General features: G+C 57.7%; 2 protein-coding genes across 2 annotated transcripts in view; one reads left to right on the forward strand and one right to left on the reverse strand.

Annotated features, from left to right (window-relative positions):
* The window catches only part of SND1 (staphylococcal nuclease and tudor domain containing 1), a 280994-nt gene that overhangs the window by 16474 nt on the left and 242824 nt on the right, over window positions 1–21696 (reverse strand). The window lies entirely within an intron of this gene.
* Window positions 1356–21217, forward strand: TNPO3 (transportin 3). The gene is made up of 23 exons (XM_084506774.1): window positions 1356–1540; window positions 4801–5001; window positions 5962–6035; window positions 6394–6550; window positions 7970–8113; window positions 9274–9449; window positions 10459–10597; window positions 11250–11396; window positions 11666–11773; window positions 12129–12220; window positions 14500–14639; window positions 14721–14912; window positions 16536–16627; window positions 17104–17180; window positions 17380–17440; window positions 17674–17814; window positions 18279–18395; window positions 18753–18847; window positions 18970–19126; window positions 19606–19773; window positions 19963–20075; window positions 20707–20798; window positions 20880–21217. Exons 1-22 carry the CDS (start codon window positions 1415–1417, stop codon window positions 20765–20767), a joined length of 2778 nt encoding a protein of 925 aa, XP_084362900.1. The 5' UTR covers window positions 1356–1414; the 3' UTR covers window positions 20768–20798; window positions 20880–21217.

Raw genomic sequence — 21696 nt, forward strand, 5'->3', positions numbered from 1 at the left:
GGACAATGGGATCCCACTGGGTTTAATGGGATCCCACTGGGCCGGGCTAATGGGGCTGGAGTAACTGGGGCAACTGGACAACTGGACAACTGGGACAACTGGGTAACTGGGTAACTGGGGCAGCAGGACAATGGGGAAAACTGGGTAACTAGGACAACTGGATAACTGGGATAACTGGGTAACTGGGACAACTGGATAACTGGAGTAATTGGAATAACTGGGATAACTGGAACAACTGGACAAGCAGGTAACTGGGATAACCAGATAACTGGGATGGCCAGGAACTGGGATAACTGGGAAAACTGGGATAACCAGGATAACTGGGAAAATTGGGATAACTGGGATAATTGGGATAGCTGGATAACATGGGATAACTGGGATAATTGGGATAACTGGAACAACTGGGTAACTGGGATAACTGGGATAACTGAGATAATTGGGATAACTGGACAACCAGATAACTGGGATAACTGGGAACTGAGAAAACTGGGATAGCCAGGTAACTGGGACAGCTGGGTAACTGGGCTAAGTGGTGTAATTGGGATAACTGGGACACTTGGGAAAATTGGGATAACTGGGATAATCGGGATAACTGGAACAACAGGGTAACTGGGACAACTGGGATAACTGAGATAACTGGGATAACTGGACAACCAGATAACTGGGATAACTGGGAAAATTGGGATAACTGGAATTGGGATAACTGGGATAACTGGGATAATTGGGATAACTCGGTAACTGGGATAACTGGGATAACTGGGAAAATTAGGATAACTGGAATTGGGATAACTGGGATAACTGGGTAACTGGGTAACTGGGATAACTGGGAAGGCTGTTAACTGGGCAAACTGGGCCGGCCGGCCACCGGGCTAACTGTGCCGGCCGTCCAACCAGCTAACCGGCCCACCAGCGCCCCGCGCCGCCCGCTCACCGCCCATACTGGGCGAACTGGGCGAACTGGGCCGCCCCCCAGCGGCCACCCCCTCCCCGCCCCCCCCCCCTTTAAGCCCCGCCCCCCCCTCCGCTTCCCGCCGCCTCCCTTCCGCGTGGGGCGCACCCGGCCCCTTTTGCCCGCCGCACCCCCAACCCCTCGCCGACACCGTTCCGGCCTCCAACGTTCCGCCCCCCCCCCCCCCCAACGTTTCGCGGCCTCACCGGCAACCGGGAGCGGGGAAAACGGCGACGTTGAGAAGGAACCGGGAGCACCGGGGAAAACCTGGGGGCGGCGGCAGAGCGGTCGGAAGGCTTTGGGGGGGGGGGGGGGGGATAGGAGCAAGCGGCGGGGTGGTGAGGGGGGTTTTGGGGGTGGGGGGGAGCGGTTTAAGGGGTGCACCGCCGCGTCCCGGTACCGGCGCGGGGCCAGGAGATGGCGGCGGGCGGCGGGAGGCGCTGAGGGGGCGGCCGAGGAGGCGCCATGGAGGCCGGAGGGGCCAAACCCAGCCTGCAGCTGGTTTACCAGGCCGTGCAGGCCCTCTACCACGACCCCGACCCCAGCGGCAAGGAGAGGGCGAGCTGCTGGCTGGGGGAGCTGCAGAGATCGGTGAGAGGGGGGTGGGAGGGGGTTGGGGAGGGGGCTGGGGGGGGTGGGGGGGTAATGGGGGGGGGATTGGGGGCAATGGGGGGGGTTGGGGGGGGTTTAGGAACAGGCCTGGGGGGTGGGGAGCGGGTATGGGGTTGGGGAGGGGTCGGGAAGGGGAATGGGGGAGTCCCAGGTAGGGACTGGGGGGGCTTGGGAAGGGGCTGGGGGGGGGCCGAGTATAGGGTTTGGGGGGGGGTTAGGAAGGGGGCTGGGGGGGTGGGGATCGGGTATGGGGTTGGGGGGGGTCAGGCAGGGGTCTGGGGGGGCCTCGGTTCAGGTCTGGGGAAGTCCCAGTTAGGGAAAGGGGGGTCCCTGGGTATAGGGTCTTGGGGGGGGGGGGCTCTGGGATATGGGGTTTGGGGGAGTTTAGGAACAGGCCTGGGGGGTGGGGAGCGGGTATGGGGTTGGGGAGGGGTCGGGAAGGGGAATGGGGGAGTCCCAGGTAGGTACTGGGGGGCCCTAGGAAGGGGCTGGGGGGGTCCTGAGTATTGGGGGGGTCTCTGGGATATGGGGTTTGGGGGGGGGTTAGGAAGAGGCCTGGGGGGGTGGGGACCAGGTATAGGGTTTGGGGGGGGTTAGGAAGGGGGCTGGGGGGGTCCTGGTTAGGGACTGGGGGGCCTTAGGAAGGGGCTGAGGGGGTCCTGGGTATAGGGTTTGGGGGGGGGGGCTCTGGGATATGGGGTTTGGGGGGGGGGTTTAGGAAGAGGCCTGGGGGGGTGGGGACCGGGTATGGGGTTTTGGGGGGACCGGGAAGGGGTCCGGGGGGGTCCTGGTTAGGGACTGGGGGGGCCTCGGTTCAGGCCTGGGGGGGGTTGGGAAGGGGCTGAGGGGGTCCCAGGTATAGGGTTTGGGGGGGGCCTCTGGGATATGGGGTTTGGGGGGGGGCTTAGGAAGAGGCCTGGGGGTTGGGGACCAGGTATAGGTTTGGGGGGGGTCAGGAAGGGGCCTGGGGGGGCCCTGGTTATGGCCGGGGAGGGGGGGGACTCTGGGATTTGGGGTCTTGGGTGGGGGGGGTCAGGAATATGCCTGGGGGTGCTCCCAGATATGGGGTTTGGGGGAGGGGGAAGGATTAATATTAGGGGGGGGCTCTGGGATATGGGGCCGGGGGGTTCCCAGGATCAGGTTTAGGGGGAGGGCCCTGAGATAAGGGGGTTGGGGACCCCCCAGGATATTGGGCTGGGGGGGGGCAGGATCAGGTTTGGAGGGGGCAGGGTATGGGGTTTGGGGTCGTGTTTGGGGGGGGGGGTGTCCAGGATATGGGGTGTGGGGGGACCCCAGGTTGAGCTGGGGGGGTCCAGGATATGGGATTTGGGGGCAATGTCCAAGATATGGGATTTGGGGGGGCTTCAGGAACAGGGCAAGCTTGGGATTGCTCTTGGGGGGGCTATTTTTTGGGGTTGGGAGGGGGCTTCATAATACTGGGTTTGGGGGGGTTTTGGGATTATTCCTGGGGGGGCTCCGGCACCGCCGCCTGCTTTGGAGTCGTGCCCAGTCCCTGGGGGGCCCATCCCAGCCCCCCATACCCCCCCTTTTGGGGTCTTTGGGGGCTTTTGGGGCACCCCAACACCCTGAACCTACATCCCATTCAGCTGGGTCCCTCCCTGACCCTAAATCCCTGCTTCGGGCCCCCAGTGGAACCCTGTAAGTGGGAATCCCCCAAATTCTCACCCATCCCTCGTGCCCTGCTGTGGGGACGCTGCCCCTGCCTCTCTCTGCCCCCCCCCAGGACACCCCAAAACCCTTTTTGGGACACCCCAAGGCATTTTGGGGTCCCGTGGTGCCCCTTTTGGGGTGGCTGCACCTCCCCCTTCCTTGGCCCCGGGACGGCAAAGGGGGGCTCGGGGCCACCCCAGGACTGTGCCTGCGGGGTCCTGGACCCAAATTTGGGGTTTTTTGGGTCGGGAGGGGAGCGTCCCACATTGGGATCAGCGTGCCGTGCCCCCTCAGACACCAGAAACTCCCCAAATTTTCGTCTTTTCCTGATTTTTGGGGATTTTCCCATCTCTTCCCACGGGCTCCTGGCGCGGTTTCCAGCCTCGTGTCCAGGTCCTGCTCCTCGGGGCAGGGCACGGCCACTTTTGGGGGCTCGGCCGACCCCAAAACGAGCTCTCCGCATGCCGTTGACACCCGGGGCATCTCCCAAAACCTTTTTTCCTCCTCAATTGGACCAAAATTCCCTATTTTAACATTATTTTAAACCCTCGCTGCCTCCAGGACTCCCTGGATGCTGTTTGACCACAAAGCGGGGCTGGATCCTCCCCTAACACCCCTGGGATGCTCGGGAACCCTGCGCCCCCAAAAAAATCCCCCAAATCTCCAAAATTCAACCATTTTCTGAGCTTTTTCACCCCTTTTTGGTGAGCTCCCTCCTCCTCCTGCGGCATTTTCCTCCCGCACCACTGAGGCCGTGGCTCAGCGCCCCAAAAACTGCCGTTTTTGATTCCCCTACTAAATCCCCGTTTATTCCAAAATCCAAAACCAGCGGGCGTTTTAGGGCGGAAAAAACCCAAAACCAGTGGGCGTTTTAGGGCGAAAAAAAACAAAACCAGCGGGCGTTTTAGGGCGAAAAGAACCCAAAACCAGCGGGCGTTTTAGGGTGAAAAAAAACCCATACCAGTGGGCGTTTTAGGGCGAAAAAAACAAAACCAGCGGGTGTTTTAGGGTGAAAAAATAACAATACCAGCGGGCGTTTTAGGGCAAAAAAAACCAAAACCAGGGGGCATTTAGGGTGAAAAAAAAAAAAACAAAACCAGCGGGCGTTTTAGGGCGAAAAAAAAAAACAAACCAGCGGGTGTTTTAGGGCGAAAAGAACCCAAAACCAGCGGGCGTTTTAGGGCGAAAAAATAACAATACCAGCAGGCGTTTTAGGGTGAAAAAATCCAAAACCAGCGGGCGTTTTAGGGCGAGAAAAAACAAAACCAGTGGGCGTTTTAGGGCAGAAAAGAAACCAAAACCAGCGGGCGTTTTAGGGCGAAAAAATAATAAGACCAGCGGGCGTTTTAGGGCGAAAAAAAACCAAAACGAGCGGGCGTTTTAGGGCGAAAAGAACCCAAAACCAGCGGGCGTTTTAGGGTGAAAAAATCCAAAACCAGCGGGCGTTTTAGGGCGAAAAAAACCAAAACCAGCGGGCGTTTTAGGGCAGAAAAAAAACAAAACCAGGGGACATTTTCGGGCGAAAATCAAGGGGAGAGAATTTATTTTGGGGCTCCGTCTCCCCGCAGGTTCACGCCTGGGAGATCTCGGACCAGCTGCTGCAGATCCGTCAGGATGTGGAGTCGTGCTACTTCGCGGCGCAGACGATGAAGATGAAGATCCAGACCTCCTTCTACGAGCTGCCCACCGACTCGCACGCCTCCCTGCGCGACTCGCTGCTCTCCCACATCCAGAATTTGAAAGATCTCTCGCCCGTCATCGTCACCCAGGTAAGGAAAATTCACCCCGGGGGTTCGACGCGCCCGGTTCCAGCCCAGTTTGGGGGCAACTGGTGGCCAGGCTCCGTCCTTTTTTGGTGTAGGATCCCCCAACGCCACGCGCCGTGCTCCCCGTGGCCGCCTCCACCTCTGCCACCGCTGATTTTTCCCCGAGCCAAAGCCCTCGGGCATCCCCCTGCCACTTTTTTTCCACCCCAGGCACTGCTGCAGGCGTTCAACCGCCTCTCCCAGCACAAAATCCTCCACCCGTGCTCGTTCCCGATTTCCTTTCTTCACCACCCATTTTTATGGCCCTGCTGGGAGAGGGAAGGGAGCAGGGCCCGGCCGCTCCCAGGGCGCGGTGTCGGGGACACCCCACGGGGTTCTTCTCTCTGGGAAATCCCTTTTTCATCACCACAGCCCAGGGTGAGGCTTTAAATCTTGAAATAACCCAGCGAAATCTTGAATTAACCCAGCGGGGAGGATCAAGAGGATCACGGGCTCCCGTGGGGAGGTGCAGGGCGATGGGGATGATCGTCCCCAATCCACTTTTTCCCCAAAGATTTTGGTTAAGCTGGTGGCGTTGACAAAACAATAAAGGAAAGGAGCCTGCAGTGCTCCTGAAATAATAAAAAGCCCGAAATAATTTTCTCTAGGTGGGGAATCAGGGGGCAGAGGTGTGTGACAGCACGAGGGGGTCGGGTTTTGTTCCCTGCCCCGCACGACCCCGTGTGGCTCCTCCAGAGGAGCCAAGGAGCCAGCATGGCTGCTCCAGAAGCACCCAGCGAGTAGAATTTGGGAAATTTGGGGATTCCCTGTGGCTAAATCGGGCAGCAGCAAGGCGTAAGGTGCCAATACCGCTCGGGAAACCCCTTTTTTGAAGGGGCTGAGCGTGGTGTGGGGCCCTGATGCCCACCTTTGGGTGGGTTTGGGATTCGCCCCCCCTGAGCCGTGTTCTCTCTCCTTTTCCAGCTTGCTTTAGCAATCGCAGACCTCGCCCTGCAGATGGCTTCTTGGAAGGGCTGCGTGCAGACACTGGTTGAGAAGTAAGTGATATTTTGGGGGATATTTTTGGGGAGGAGCCGCGTCGGGGCCCCGTGTTCCCACCGCAAGGGGAGTTTCTGTTTCCCAATCAATAAAAGCACCTCGGGGGGGTGGAGGAGAGGCTGCTCCTGGCTCTGTGTGATAAAACACGCAGCTCTCTGACCCTCAGGGGCTTCCCTCACCCCCGACTTTGTTCCTTTTGGACCCCTCTCAGCATTATCCCACCGAACATCGAGGTCGGGTTCGGTTGCCACCACCCTGAGCCCTCCGGCTCCCTTCACCCGCCCCATTTTCCTTAATTTTCACCCGTTTCCCTTCATTTTCTCTGCCTTCACCCCTCGCACCTCTCCTTCCTGCCAGGTACAGCAACGATGTCACCTCGCTGCCCTTCCTGCTGGAGATCCTCACGGTGCTGCCCGAGGAGGTCCACAGCCGCTCCCTGCGCATCGGGGCCAACCGGCGCACCGAGATCATCGAGGACCTGGCTTACTACTCCAGCACGGTCGTCTCGCTGCTGGTAAGAGTCCTGCCCGGCTGCTCGGGGAGCTGGAGGAGCTGCTTCTCCCTCCACGTCACCGATTTGGGTCGCTCCGGGCTGTGATCAAAGCTGGAGGAGGGAAAAAAATGCATCCAAACTGCTTTTATAGGGCTGGCGCTGAGCAGAATGAAGTCCTAACCCGTCACGCTCAGGCTCCTGTTAGTGCTGGGCTGAGAATTGAGGGAGTTCTGGTGGTTTTGTCCTCTTTTTTGGGGTCTCTGCTGCCCGCTCTCCACTCCAGGCCAGGCTGGACGGGGCTGGGGGCAGCCGGGGCTGGTGGGGGGTGTCCCTGCTGTGGCAGGGGGCTGGAGCCCGCTCATTTTTGAGGTCCCTGCCAACCCAAACCACCCCAGGATTCGTCTGGGCACTCAGTAAGTTCAGGAAAACCTCTTCGATCTCACAGCTGGGCTCCAGTGGGTGGCTGGGACCCGCCTCCTGCGCAGGCTGCAGCAGTTTGGGGTTATTTTTTGGGGTGAAATGAGAGAACCCCGGCCTGTTTCGGGGTGTGCACACACAGGTATTGTCACCAACCCCTCAGAGAGATCCTTAGAGACTCGGCTTCCTTTTCTCACGCCCCTTCCAGCCTGGTACACTCCTGATCCTCACCCTGCTGCGACCAGCCAAGGCTACAGATTTATCTCCACGGCGTGTTTGCTGCTGCCAAAACCGGGCTTTGCTGTGACCGTGTTCCAACTGTCCCCGTGGCAAACCTCCTGGCTTGTCCCCAGGGGCTTCCCCTTTCACATTTTCCGGGATCTGGGTGCTGGGAGCCTCAAAAAGTCAGGGCAGCAGAGGGTGAGCTCTGGGATGAGTGAATCCTCCCCGTGCCATCCTGGCTTCCTCCCTTCCCAAGAGAGCCTTCTCGTGCCCTTTGGTGTTATTTGAGTCCCGCAGATGAGCAGCCAGCCTGATCCTCTGGCTAAAACGAAGCCCAGGCCTTAATTTCTCGAGCTTCCCGTTAAGTTTTCACCATTTTGTGTCTGGGTTTAAAGAGGGAAAGGAACCGTGCCCCTCTCACCCTCTCCTTTTTGGGGAGAGGAGCGGTCGTTTCCCCTCGTTTCCCAAAAAACCCCCGCCCGGGGACTTTAACCAGCTGCCTGAGGAGCAAACCTCAGTTTCCCGTGTAGGATTTGGGTGCGAAAATCACTTTTTTGAGTCGGAAAATGGGCTTTTAAATATTTTTGGTGGCGACTAGGCTGGCGTACAACACCCACCTGCAGGATCTGCACCCCTCTGTGTGGCTCCAGCACCGCCGAGGGTTCTGTGCACCCTCGGGGGGATGAGCACCAGGGCTGGTTCTTGGTGTAGAAGCTCCAGGACGGCCTCCCAAAAGTCGTTTTTTTGTCTGAAATTACGTGCTGGGGTCCTGAGCACTCCTTCCTTCTCCCACCCCTGCAGATGACGTGCGTGGAGAAAGCGGGCAACGACGAGAAGATGCTCATCAAAATCTTCCGGTGCCTGGGGAGCTGGTTCAACCTGGGCGTCCTGGACAGCACCTTCATGGCCAACAGCAAGCTGCTGTCGCTGCTCTTCGAGGTGCTGGTGAGTTTTTCAGGCCTGGGGTTGTTTTTCCAGAGCAAACTCGGACCTGGAGCAATTCCTGGAATCAGTTCTGGGACCAGAGGGACCCGAGGTGCCTCCGTCGTGGTCCGGGAGGGGGCCTGGATCTCTAAAACCTCGTGGGGCTCCTCCGTAGCAGCACAGAACTGGGCAGCAGAGCTCAATAAAAGGCAGAAAAGCTTCCCTAATTTGGGGTGAAACCTTCTGGGAAAGGCACAACTCTACCAGAGCCCATCACTTGGGGGAGGTGCGGCGTTGGCAGAGCTTTTGGGAGCGAGCAGAAACGCCCGAGCAGCGCTTCCACCTCCTCAGCCCCCTTCCTGCTTTAAGGGGGTTGTTTTGGGATTCAAAGGCTTGGAGAAAGCACCAGGTGTTGATTTCATCTGCTTAGCACTAAATTCACCGCTGCTTTTTTCTCTGGATTTTCACCAAAACGCTTCATAAATTCCCTTTTTGAAGTTTTGCCTCAGAACGTCAGCTCCCCGAGGGGGTTTTTTTGGGCACGTGGGAGAGCCCCTGAGCCCCGTGGACCAGGGGAGGGTTTGGAGAGCCCGGTGGGGCGGTGAAAGAGCACCCGAGGAGCAGCGATTCCTGCAGGAGGGAGGAAGCTCGGGCTGCAAACGAGGGCTGCAAACGAGGGCTGCAAACGAGGGCACCTTCATTTGCATCCGTGCAAGGAAACCAACGGCACATGCAAACGAGGGCCCTCGGTCAGCGGGGGGAAAGGGCAGACGATATCAGGGCAGGAACCCGTGCCCCAGGGGACCTTCCCCTCCTGCTGGTGTCGTTTTTAAGCCCGATGTTTGTCCCGGGGGGGTGCTGTGAGGCTGGGTGGGCTGCGGTTTGGATGCTTTGAGACCCCAGGCGAGAGGCACCCGCGGAGCCGCACCCTCGTCTCCCTCCTCGACTGCTCGGGGCGTTTGCTCCAGCAGCTTTGCACCATTTCCTGCCAAATGGGACCCAAATTCCCCCTCCCCAGCCCACCACGGCGGTCCATATTCCACCTCTCCCCTCCGTGCTTGTGCGAGGGTTGTGCAGGGGCTGGAGGAAACCCTCCAAAAGCCACGGCGCCGACACGAGGGCTTGGCAGCGCCACCCCGGGGCTCACTTCTGCTTCTTCTTCTTTTTTTTTTTTTTGGCAGCAACAGGACAAAACCTCCTCGAACCTCCACGAAGCCGCCTCGGACTGCGTCTGCTCGGCCCTCTACGCCATCGAGAACGTGGAGACCAACCTGCCCCTGGCCCTGCAGCTTTTCCAGGGCGTCCTCACCCTGGAGAGCGCCTACCACATGGCCGTGGCCAGGGAGGACTTGGACAAGTGAGTCAACTCCCGGCGGTAACGAAGTGCCCGGGGTTATTTTTTGGAGCCCGTGCTGCTCGTTGAGGCGCTCCAAAACCTCTGGTGCAAAGCAGAGGCTGCAAACGAAGCGAGCTGGGGGATTCCCCGCCCCGCTGCAGCGCTGCGTGCCCCGGGGTGGCGCTCTGCATCGTGCCCAGAAGGGGTGAACCTTAAAATCCCGCAGCCTTCCTGCCCCAAAAACCTCTGAAGCCCCCAAAAACCACGCTGAAAGCTGTGTTGGCTGCCCCCCAACCGGAGACCCCCCAGTTCTCCACCTCCACCAGTGTTTTATCACAAACACCAGGAGAATTTGCTCAATTCCTCACCATTTAAAGTGTTGTGGGTGGGCACAGCCTCTTTGGGGTGAGCCCACCCCGTGGCCAGCCCCTTTCCTTCCAGCTTCCATTTCAAAACTGAGAGGTTTGGGAAGGTTTTGGGGGTGGAGGCTGCTGTCCTGCTGCTTCCACCCCGGGGATTTTGAGCTCCTCATGCCCCATTTCTCACCTGGCCCCTGCTCACTCCGTGGGTGGACGAGGTCCAAATAATGTGTACCTTTGACCTGAAGGTACTTCAGAGCTTCTGATATAGAATCCTAGAATCATTAGGGCTGGAAAAGCCCTAAAAGATCTGGTCCAACACCCCCCTCCCACCACTGTCACCACCAAACCCTGTCCCCAAGCACCAGCCCCAACCTCTCCCTGAACACCCCCAGGGACGGGGACTCCCCCACCTCCCTGGGCAACCCGTCCCAACGCCTGCCTGCTCTTTCTGAGCAGAAATCTCTCCTCATTTCCAACCTCAACCTCCCCTGGCACAACTCGAGGCCGTTCCCTCTGCTCCTACCACTGGTTCCCTTCGAGCAGAGTCCCCCCCCCAGCTCCCCACAACCACGTGGGGATTCCTGCAGCACCCGAGAGCCCCCATCCCCGGCACAACGCCCTTACAGACCCTCCTGGAACATTTCTCACCCCGTTTCTCCCCTCTCCAGGGTGCTCAATTACTGCCGTGTGTTCACTGAGCTCTGTGAGACCTTCCTGGACAAAATTGTCTGCACGCCGGGCCAAGGGCTGGGCGACCTGCGCACGCTGGAGCTGCTGCTGATCTGCGCGGGCCACCCGCAGTACGAGGTGGGTGCTGCTCCTCCCGGCACCCAAATTGGCTCACCCGAGGCTGAGGCAGTGGGAAATCATCCTGGGAGGGGTGCTGGGGGCTTCATCCTCTTGGTTTAAACCTCACGGGGCTGTAACTTAGCTCCTGCTGGCTTTGTCTTTGTCAGATAAAAGCGGGGTGGGCGCTTTGTGGGTGCCAGCAGCCCCCTTTGTGGTCTCCCTCGGCCATAACCTTGTGCTCGGGAGGACCCAGAGCTCCCCAAAAAAATAAATGGCCAGTGTGGACACAAATTTATCATTGGAAGGAGCGACAGCCAGCATATCTTCTTTGGTTTTACTTTTCCAGGGATAATTTTTGCTCTCTTCAGAGGGCTGGCGGCAGGTTTTCAGGCTAACTGTGGATTTAAAATCCCCTGTTATGTGACCAGCAGTGGTGCCACATTTTTTTGTGGCCTGAAGAAGCATTTCTGCCCGTGGAAAATCTGTGTGACCCCCCAGGTCCCCCCTGGAGCTCGGGACGTGGTGCCAACACCCCAGTGGTGATGAGCCACTGCCTTTTTTTTTTATAATTTTATTCTTTTTTTTTTTAAATCTTCCTGCCACTGCCTTTTTTTTTTTTTTTTTATAATTTTATTCTTTTTTTTTTTTTTTTTTAAATCTTCCTGCCCAGGTTGTGGAAATCTCCTTCAACTTCTGGTACCGGCTGGGGGAGCACCTGTACAAGACGGACGACGCGGTGATCCACAGCATCTTCAAAGCCTACATCCAGCGCCTGCTCCACGCTCTGGCCAGGCACTGCCAGCTCGACTCGGACCACGTAAGGGTGGAACAGCTCCCCACGGAGCTTTCGGGCACTCCAGGTGGTGCTGCCACACTTAAAATTGCAGGGAGAGGGCTGGGAGTAATTAAGACTGCTGCCTGGCACCTCCTTTTGCCCCCCAAAATCCCCTCCCAGCCCCTCTGCCTGGGGAGAGGGGAGCAGGGATGGGTTTCTGTCTTGAAATGTGATTCCTGCTCGTGTGCTGGCGTGGCCGAGGGGCCTCCAGGAGCTGTTTTAACACCTCTGCTCTCCGTGCTCTCCTCTAGGAGGGTGTCCCCGAGGAGACGGACGATTTTGGGGAGTTCCGGATGCGGGTCTCGGACCTGGTGAAGGATCTCATCTTCCTGGTGGGCTCGGTGGAGTGCTTTGCTCAGGTGGGTTCTGCCCCGCGCTGCCGGCCCCGTGGGACTCCTCCTGTCGTGCCCTGCACCTCCTGGCTCCATCCAGGCCTCACAACACCCCCTGGGAGCCTTCAGAGCAAGGAGGAAGCCCCCCCCACACACAAATCACCTCCTCGAGCACGAGGAAGAGGCCGAGAGAGGCGCTGGGGATGTTTAGGGGGGAGCAGCTCTGGCGTTTTGGGGATCCCAAAGCAGCCGGGTGCTTTGTGACCAGCGAGGCTTCGTGCAGGGAGGGGGGTTGGCGTGATGGGAGGAAGAGGTGGAGGTCTCGGGGAGGGTCTGGGGGCTGCAGTGGTGGCTCTTTTTGTGACCAGCTCTCCTCCCCCAGCTCTACGCCACCCTGAAGGATGGGAACCCGCCCTGGGAGGTGACGGAAGCTGTCCTCTTCATCATGGCCTCCATCGCCAAGAGCGTCGACCAGTGAGTGCTGCTGGCCCTGCTGGTGGCCCCACAGCCATGGGGTTTGCTCAATATCCCAAGGACACTCGTGGGGTTGGGTTTTCCCAGGCAGAAAGCGGGATTCACACGTTTAAAACCTGCTTCAGCTCAAGCAGGACGTCGAGCAGCGCACCGGCACAGCACCCCCTGCCCGTGTTGGGGTTGGGGTCTCAATTCCCAGCTGGGAACGGGACCCAGGATGGAGCTGGGACCACGGGAAGCATCCAAACCCCTTTTTTTTTTTCTGTTCTCATTGTTTTTGGACACTTTTTTCTGTGCCAAGGCCGCTCTGCCCGGCGTTATCTCCAGTTCTATTTCTGCTTCGCCTCCGAGAGTGCCGGCCTCCCCCTGACCTTGTTCCTCCGGGGCTGGGGATAAAGCAGGAGCTGGGCCCTGCTCTCCCGGAGAGGGCAGGCAGTGCTGGTGCCGTGGTGGCCACCTGGGGATCGTGGTGGCCACCTGGGGATCGGCAGCAGCCTCCTGGTGGCCTGGGGAGAGCCCGGGGAGGCTTCATTTTCATGCCATGGGCATCTCGGTGATCCCTGGGGGTCCCTCCCAGCCCGGGGTGTGCAGGGGCTGTGTTTCCAGCAGGGGTGGTTCTGGGACTCCCTTCCCAGCCCAGCCCCTTCTGGGATTCCTTTTCCATCTGGGGTTACTCTGTGATTTATTTCCACTGGGCGTTGTTCTCTGATTCCCTTTCCACCTGGGGTTGCTCTGATTTCATTTCCACCCCGTGTTATTCTCTGGTTTATTTCCACCTGGAGTTATTCCGTGATTCCCTTTCCACCCAGGGATCTTCTGTGGATTTCATTTCCACCAGGGTTTATTCTCTGATTTATTTCCACCCAGTTTTACTCTGAGATTCCCTTTCCACCCGGGGTTATTCTGTGATTCCATTTCCACTGGGGGTTATTCTGTGGCTGTGTTTCCAACCCAGGATCTTCTGTGATTCCCTTTCCACTGGGGGATATTCTGTTGATTTCATTTCCACCTGGAGATGTTCTGTGATTTATTTCCACCCAGGGTTATTCTCTGATTCCCTTTCCACCCAGGGCTGTTCTCTGATTCCCTTTCCACCCAGAATTACTCTGTGATTTATTTCTACCCAGGGATCTTCTGTGATTCCATTTCCAGTGGGGGTTGTTCTCTGATTCCCTTTCCACCTGGGGTTGCTCTGATTTCATTTCCACCCCGTGTTATTCTCTGATTTATTTCCACCTGGGGTTATTCTCTGATTCCCTTTCCACCCAGGATTACTCTGTGGTTTATTTCCATCCAAGGTTACTCTGAGATTCCCTTTCCACCCAGGGTTATTCTGTGATTCCATTTCCACCTGGAGATATTCTGTGATTTATTTCCATCTAGGGTTATTCTCTGATTCCCTTTCCACCCAGGGATCTTCTGTGATTCCCTTTCCACCTGGGGTTATTCTGTGGCTGTGTTTCCAATCCAGAATGTTCTGTGATTCCCTTTCCACCGGGGTTTATTCTGTGATTTCATTTCCATCTGGGGTCATTCCTTGATTCCCTTTCCACCTGGAGACATTGTGTGATCCCATTTCCACCCAGGGATCTTCTGTGATTCCCTTTCCACTGGGGTTTATTCTCTGATTTATTTCCACCTGGGGTTTTCCTGTGATTCCCTTTCCACCCAGGGTTATTCTCTGATTCCACTTCCACTGGCGGTTATTCTGTGGCTGTGTTTCCAACCCAGGATCTTCTGTGATTCCCTTTCCACCCGGGGCTCTTCTGTTGATTTCATTTCCACCTGGAGATATTCTGTGATTTATTCCCACCTGGGATTGTTCTCTGATTTCCTTTCCACCCGGAATTACTCTGTGATTTATTTTCATCCAGGGATCTTCTGTGATTCCACTTCCATCTGGGGTCATTCTGTGATTCCTTTACCACCTGGAGATATTTTGTGATCCCATTTCCACCCAGGGATCTTCTGTGATTCCCTTTCCACCGGGGTTTATTCTGTGATTTCATTTCCACCTGGGATCATTCTGTGATTTCTTTCCACCTGGGGTTTTCCTGTGATTCCCTTTCCACCCTGGGTTCTTCTCTCATTTCTTTCCACCCGGGCTCACTCTGCTTCCCTTTGCAGCTGGCTCTGCCCGGTGGCTCCTGCTCCAGCCGTGGTTACCCCACACCCCTACGACCGAGCCAGCTCCTTTCGGGACAACCTTTATGGGGAGGGGGCGAGCACATCGAGCCCCTTCCCACGGCCTCATCCCATCCCTCTTCCTTCCTCCACAGGGAGAACAACCCCACGCTGGTGGAGGTGCTGGAGGGAGTGGTGCGGCTCCCCGAGAGCGTGCACACCGCCGTGCGCTACACCAGCATCGAGCTGGTGGGCGAGATGAGCGAGGTGGTGGACAGGAACCCGCAGTTCCTGGGTGAGTTTCCTCCCGGGGTAAAACCCCCCCAGCTCCCTGCTAACCCCCCCAATTTCTCACGGAGCTGTCCTTGCTCTGCAGATCCCGTTCTGGGCTACCTGATGAAGGGGCTGTGCGACCGGCGCTTGGCCTCGGCTGCCGCCAAAGCCATCCACAACATCTGCTCCGTGTGCCGGGACCACATGGCGCAGCACTTCACCGGGCTGCTGGAGATCGCCCGCTCCCTCGACTCCTTCACGCTGTCTCCAGAGGCTGCCGTGGGGCTCCTCAAGGGTGAGTGTGGGCAGGAGAGGCAGGGATGCGTGGTTTTCGGGCTCGGAGCTTGCCCAAAATCTCCACCCCTGGTCTGCGTGGCGTGGAGATGGTTGGAGGGTGAGATGCGGGGAGGTTTGGAGTTGGAGAAAGAGGAGAAAGTGAGGAGGAGGGAAAAGGAAGGGGTAAAAAAAGAGGAGGGAAAAGGAAGGGATTAAGAAAAGGGAAAAGGAAGGGATTAAAAAAATGAAAAGGGAAGGGATTAAAAAAGAGGAAAAAGGGGATTTAAGAAAAGAAGGGAGGGAAAAGGAAGGGATTAAAAAAAGGGAGGGAAAAGGAAGAGATAAAAAAGAGGGAAAGGAAGGGATTTATAAAAAAAAAAAGGAAAAGTAAGGGATTTAAAAAAGGGAAATGGAAGGGATTAAAAACGGGAAAAGGAAGGGATTACAAAATAGGAAAAAAGGATTTAAGAAAAGAAAAAGAGGAAAAAGTAGGGGATTAAAAAAAGGGGAGGGAAAATGAAGGGATTAAAAAAATGAAAAGGGAAGGGATTAATAAAAGAGGAAAAAGGAGGGGATTTAAGAAAAGAAAAAGAGGAAAAGGAAGGAATTAAAAAGGAGGGAAAAGGAGGGGATTAAAAAAAAAAAGAAGAAAAGGAAGGAATTAAAAAAAGGGAGGGAAAAGGAGGGGATTTAAAAAAAAAAAAAAGGGAAAAGGAGGGGATTAAAAAAAAAGAGGGCTCTCTGGGTTGTCTGCGTGCCGTGCAGATGCTCGGAACTTGAGGTGCTGGGAGGTTTGAAATAGTTGAAAAAAAAAAAAGTGAGAGTAAAAAGGAAGGGATTTAAAAAAAGGATGGAAAAGGAAGAGATTAAAAAAGGAGGAAAAAGGGGATTTAAGAAAGGAAAAGGAAGGGATTAAAGGGAGGGAAAAGGAAGGGATTAAAAAAAGGGAGGGAAAAGGGATTTAAGAAAAGAAAAAGAGGAATAAGTAGGGGATTAAAAAAAAAGGAGGGAGAAGGAAGGGATTAAAAAAATGAAAAGGGAAGGGAGTAAAAAAAGGAAAAAGGGGATTTAAGAAGAGATAAAGAGGAAAAGGAGGGGATTTAAAAAAAGAGGAAAAAGGAGGGGATTCAAAAAAGGAAAAGGGGGATTCAAGAGAGGAAAAGGGAAAGGATTCAAAAGAGAGGAAAAGGAACGGATTAAAAAAAGGGAGAGAAAAAAAGGGATTTTAAAAAAAAAAAAAAAAGGAGAGAGGAAAAGGGGAAAAGGTCTCCAAGATCACCAAGCCCAGCCGTCAGTCTGACCTCCTGAGCCCCACCACCAAACCCCATCCCTTGGCACCACCAAGGGCACCCAATGCCCCTCGGTGCCCCAACCACATCCCGGGTGGGTTCCTGGCCTTTAAAAACTCTCAGCTGGCCACAGGAGGCAGAAAATTGCTGGTTTTTATCATTTTCCACACGATTTGGGCAGCGGGATGCGCTCGCGTCGGGGCCTCGGAGGCTCCCCAGGGGCTCGGGTGCCCACCTCCGACAGCGGGGCGGCCGTGGGGCTGAGGGCTTCGTGCTTAAAGGGCTGAGGAGGGGATTTGGGGGCTGTGGTGCTGATTCCTGACCCCTTTTTTTTCTTTTTTTTCCTGTTTCAGGCACCGCGCTGGTGCTGGCCAGGCTGCCCCTGGAGAAGATCGCCGAGTGCCTCAGCGAGCTCTGCGCCGTGCAGGTGATGGCGCTGAAGAAGGTACGGCCCCGTGGCTCCTGCTGCACCCCCGGGGGCTTAAATGGGCTCCCCATGCTGAACCTGGAGGGTGGGAGAGAAAAATCTGCTCCCCAGAGACCCCCGCGTGTGCCAGGAGCTGCCCTCGAAGGCAGACGGTGGCTTATAGCCTGGGCCAGCTCCCCAAAATGGGGCCGTGGGGGCTTTTTGGGGGAAGATTATCGCCCCCATTATATCTGGGGGCTTTTTTGGGGTCAGGGAGAGCAGGGACGGATTTGGTGAGCCCAGAGGAGGCTCGGGGTGTGGAGAGGGAGAGGGAAAAGCCTCCCTGAGCTTTTGGGGTAACCCTCGTGCACGTGGCCGAGACCAGGAGCCACTCAGGTCCTGGGTAAAGGTTTTCCGTGCTGGGATCCGTGGTGCTGCTCCTGCCAGAACAAAGAAATGTCCCTGGGCTGGAGGGATGACATTCCTGATGTCCCCACCTTTCGTTTTTCTTCCAGCTGCTCTCTCAGGAGCCGAGCAACGGCCTCTCCTCAGACCCCACAGTGCCCCTGGACCGGCTCGCTGTCATCTTTAGGTACAGGGGATGCAGCCTGAGCGGGGCTAACAGCCTCCAGCCCCCACAGCAGGGGCTGAGCGCGGGGTCCTGGCCCCTCTGAGCCCCTTCCCCACAGCTCCTGTGGGTGCTGGGCCTCCCAGCCCCTTTTCTTACCTTTCTACCCCCAAAAACGACGGCGTAGAGGAAGGGGGGGTTGACCTTTCTCTGCCTTTCGCAGGCATACCAACCCCATTGTCGAAAATGGGCAGATCCACCCGTGCCAAAAAGTCATTCAGGAGGTGAGTTTGGGGAATTTTAGGGTGGGGAGAAGACGTCGGGTGGGGGGACGGTGCTGCTGGAGGTGCCACGCTGGTCCCGTCTCCGAGTCGGAGCCAATTCACACACCCCAAAACCAGCACCCGAGGGGCATCTCCCTGCCGTTTTTTGGGTCAGTTTGGGCCTTTTTTCGCTCCGAGGCGTGGCGGGGTCTCGCATGCTGTTTCCTTTTCTCACGTTTCCCCTCCCTGCACAGATCTGGCCCGTGCTGTCGGAGACCCTGAACAAACACAGTGCCGATAACCGCATCGTGGAGCGCTGCTGCCGCTGCCTGCGCTTCGCCGTCCGCTGCGTGGGCAAGGGCTCGGCCGCGCTGCTGCAGCCGCTGGTCACGCAGGTACGTGGGGTCTGCCGGGGTGGGGGTCACCTCCCCCTGCAGCAGCCCCCGCTGTGGGGACAGGAACAGGGACAGGGACATGGCCAAAAGTGCCGCGAGCTCCTGCACAAACCCGTGTGGGCATCAGGGAGCTTTGAACCGCCCGTGAGCCCCACCAGGGGTCGTGGCTGTGATTTTTGAAAGGGATACAAAGAGATGTGGCAGCGTGCAGCCCCCCCGGGGAGGCAGAGCTCAGCTCGGTGGCCCCCACGCCCCCCAGCTTTAGGCTGGGCTGAGCTCTGAAGGAGAGGAACCTGCGCTCGCTTGGGGTCCCCACAGTGCAAGGATGCTCCGGAGAGCCAGAAGAGCCCCCAGGCAGCCCCTGTGCTCTTGGGATGTGCCCCCAATAGGGCTGGGGGCTCTGAGTGGGGGGCTGGGGGCGGTGTTTGCAGTGGGCTGGCATCACGTCGTGCCTCTCCCCGCAGATGGTGAACGTCTACCGGGCACACCAGCACTCCTGCTTCCTCTACCTGGGCAGCATCCTGGTGGACGAGTACGGCATGGAGGAGGGCTGCCGGCAGGGGCTGCTCGACATGCTGCAGGTAATCGCCCACCGGGGGGGCAGTGGGGGTCCTCGGAGCCTTTGGGATGAGTCCTGTTAGGGCAGGGGGAGCCAGGAACCCCCCCTGCAGGTCCCCTGGGTGGTGGGAGCAGTGATAGTGGGGAGAATGAGGCTCTGACCTGCTCCCCGTGGTCCGTGCTGGGGATTTGCAGGTGGAGAGGAGGGCTCGGACAGGGGGAGGGCCGAGCTGGACTCCAACATCCCCCTCCGTGGGGTCTCTCTGCCTGTCCTCCCTCCTGCCGACGGGGCTGGCTCGGGGTCTCATCAACCAAAATCGCCGTAACGACCGCTAATTGCTGACAAACCCCCTCTCCCCTCCTCCTCCTCCTCCTCCTAGGCGCTCTGCATCCCCACCTTCCAACTCCTCGAGCAGCCCAACGGCCTCCAGAACCACCCGGACACCGTGGACGACCTCTTCCGCCTGGCAGCCAGGTTCTTTGCTCCCTTTTTCACCCCCTTCTCCTTCCCGGAGCCTTCTCGGTGCCACCAGGGCAGCGCGTCCGTCCCGTGTTGGTGACCCCCTGGTGTCCCCCACCCTCTCTGTGTCCTCGCAGGTTCATCCAGCGCAGCCCCGTCACCCTGCTGCGCAGCCAGGTGATGATCCCCATCCTGCAGTGGGCCATCGCCGCCACCACCCTGGACCACCGGGATGCCAACTGCAGCGTCATGAAGTTCCTGCGAGACCTCATCCACACCGGGGTGGCCAACGACGTGAGTGTGTCCCCCCCACCGGGGAGGAGGGGGACAAGGATGGGGTCTGTTCCCGTGGGATGCCGTCCTGGGGGGGGCTGCAGGAGGGCTGGGGAGGGACTTTGTGTCGGGGGGGGCACGGGGAATGGCTTTAATCTGGAGGAAGGTAGGTTTAGATTAGAGATTAGGAAGAAATTGTTTATTACGAGGGTGGTGGGTAGGTTTAGATTAGAGATTAGGAAGAAATTCTTAATTCTGAGGGTGGTGAGGCCCTGGTGCAGGCTGCCCCGAGGAGCTGGGGGTGTCCAAGGCTGGGCTGGATGGGGCTGGGGGCAGCTGGGGCTGGTGGGAGGGGTCCCTACGATGGAAAGAATTGGGATTAGATGGGTTTTAAGTTCCCTTCCGACCCAATCCTTTTGTGATTCTCCAATTCCGTGAGATGCCTGGGGTGCTGCCCGCTTCTCGGCACCCCCTCACCCTCTTTTCACCCCCTCTTGCAGCACGAGGAGGACTTCGAGGTGCGCAAGGAGCTGATCGGGCAGGTGATGAACCAGCTGGGCCAGCAGCTCGTCAACCAGCTGCTGCACACCTGCTGCTTCTGCCTGCCCCCCTACACCCTGCCCGACGTCGCCGAGGTGCTCTGGGAGATCATGCAGATCGACCGGCCGGTGAGAGGGGCGCGCGGCGCGGCCCCGGGGGTCCTCCTCGTGATGGGTTGGGGGGCAAAAGCTGCTTGGATTGGGGGCAAAAGCTGCTTGGATCGAGCGTGGCTTTCTCCTGGGGTGTCCCGTGGTGCTGAGCTGCTGCCTCTCCTCCTCCTCATCATCCTCCTCCTCCTCTTCTTCCTCCTCCTGCAGACGTTTTGCCGCTGGCTGGAGAATTCCCTGAAGGGCTTACCAAAGGAGACGACGGGAGGAGCCATCCAGGTCACACACAAGCAGCTGACAGACTTCCACAAGCAGGTCACGAGGTGAGGCTGAGGGGGGGGGGAAAAAACCCATCTCGGGGGGGTTCCCCCAACTTCTGAGGGGAGCCTCAACGCCTCTCTCGCCGTCCTCACCCACCCCCAGCGCCCGCATCCTGCCCAGACCATTCCAACCCCAGCCACGCCGCTGGTGCTGAGCGGGGCCCATCCCTACGGGGCTGCTCCTCCAGTTCCTTGCAGCCCCCCTGGAGGGTTTCAGACCCCGCATGGGCACGGTTTGTCCCCTGGCACCGGGTCCTGCAGGGATTTTACCCCTGGCACTGCCCCGGCCGTTCCCAGCGCGGCGCCGTGGGGAGTTCCCAGCCCCGACAGGTTTTTCCTCTCCTGCAAACGCAGCATCAGGGTGCTGGCGCCTTGCACACGCCCTGCCCGCTCCTCCCAGTCGCTGTGGGATCGCTGAGCCCCGCTCTGAGCCCTGGGGGCTGCGGGGTGGCACCCCAAGGACAGCGCTGGGGGCTCGCCGCGCTTCCTTCATGTCCTGGGTGTGTCTGCGCTCCCCCCCCACTCCGGGAGGGCATCGCCCAAGCTTTTGGGGAAGCCAAAATTGTGACTCAACGTCCCCGTCCGGTCCGGCTGTCCTTCCCCTAACGCAGCCGTCCTTCCTCTTGTCCTGCAGCGCCGAGGAATGTAAGCAGGTCTGCTGGGCTCTGAGGGACTTCACCCGCCTCTTCCGATAGCTCCGGCACCGGCACGGCGCCTGTCTCCCAGGTAGGGCTCGGCCACGCCACGGGGCTTGAGGGCTGCGGCGTTGCCCTGACCCTCTCCCTCTCCCTTCCCCTCCCCTCCCAGGAATGTCTTTTAATTAGAAGAAGACAGGAAACGAAGAAAAACGAGAACGTGTCCCACAATCAGCAACCTTCGTCGCGGCCGAGGGCTTTCACTCGCTCCAGCGCGTCCCGCCAGCCGCGGCCGCCGCGTGCCGGAGGAGGGCTCGGCGCGTCCCGTGCCCGCGCCACGGCCCCGAAACAAGAAAAGAAATCAACGGGGGAAAAAAAAAAAAAACACAAACAAATAAAAAACAAACAAAAAAAAAAGCAACAACAACAACAAAAAAAAAAACAGAACCACCGGCAGAAAATGAATTTGCCTGGCAGCAAAACAAGAGCGCAAAGTAGAAAACTTTCTGTGAAATGAAAAAGAAAGAAAGAAACACCGATTCCTTCAGGAACCGTGGGGTTTCCACCGTACCCAGCAGCGAGGGGGTGGCTGCTGGGCGCCCCCCCCGGCCCCTCGCGGGCAGCAGAGGGAGGCCGGGGCTCGGCCTGGGGATGCGCAGCGGCAGCGGCCTCGTGGAACAGACGCAGGCGGGACAGACTGTTTAAATATATATTATATATTTTTTTCTTTTTTTTTAGTTTTTTTTTTTCTTTTTGGTTTGGTTTTTTTTTTTTTTTTTTTTTGGTTTTTATTATTATTTGGTTTCTTTGGGGTTTGAGCGAGCGCGGCGGAGGCGGCTCGAGCGAGTGCAGGGACAGGGCTGGGAGACGGCCCCGGGCGCGCGGGGCCCCGCGGGCGCGCATGCTGTTCCGTCTGGTGTTGTAGCCATCTCGAGAACAATTAAACACAAAATTCCGGAAAAAAAAAAAAAAATTAAAAAAATTGAAAA

The sequence above is a fragment of the Aythya ferina genome, assembly GCF_964211825.1.
Source record: "Aythya ferina genome assembly, chromosome: 1".
Classification (NCBI taxonomy): domain Eukaryota; kingdom Metazoa; phylum Chordata; class Aves; order Anseriformes; family Anatidae; genus Aythya; species Aythya ferina.

Coding starts and splice junctions, on each gene's coding strand:
- TNPO3 (XM_084506774.1), top strand. CDS start 1,415: ATGGAGGCCGGAGGGGCCAAACCCAGCCTGCAGCTGGTTTACCAGGCC. Junction 1,541..4,800: donor TGGGGGAGCTGCAGAGATCG/GTGAGAGGGGGG, acceptor GTCTCCCCGCAG/GTTCACGCCTGGGAGATCTC. Junction 8,114..9,273: donor CGCTGCTCTTCGAGGTGCTG/GTGAGTTTTTCA, acceptor TTTTTTTGGCAG/CAACAGGACAAAACCTCCTC.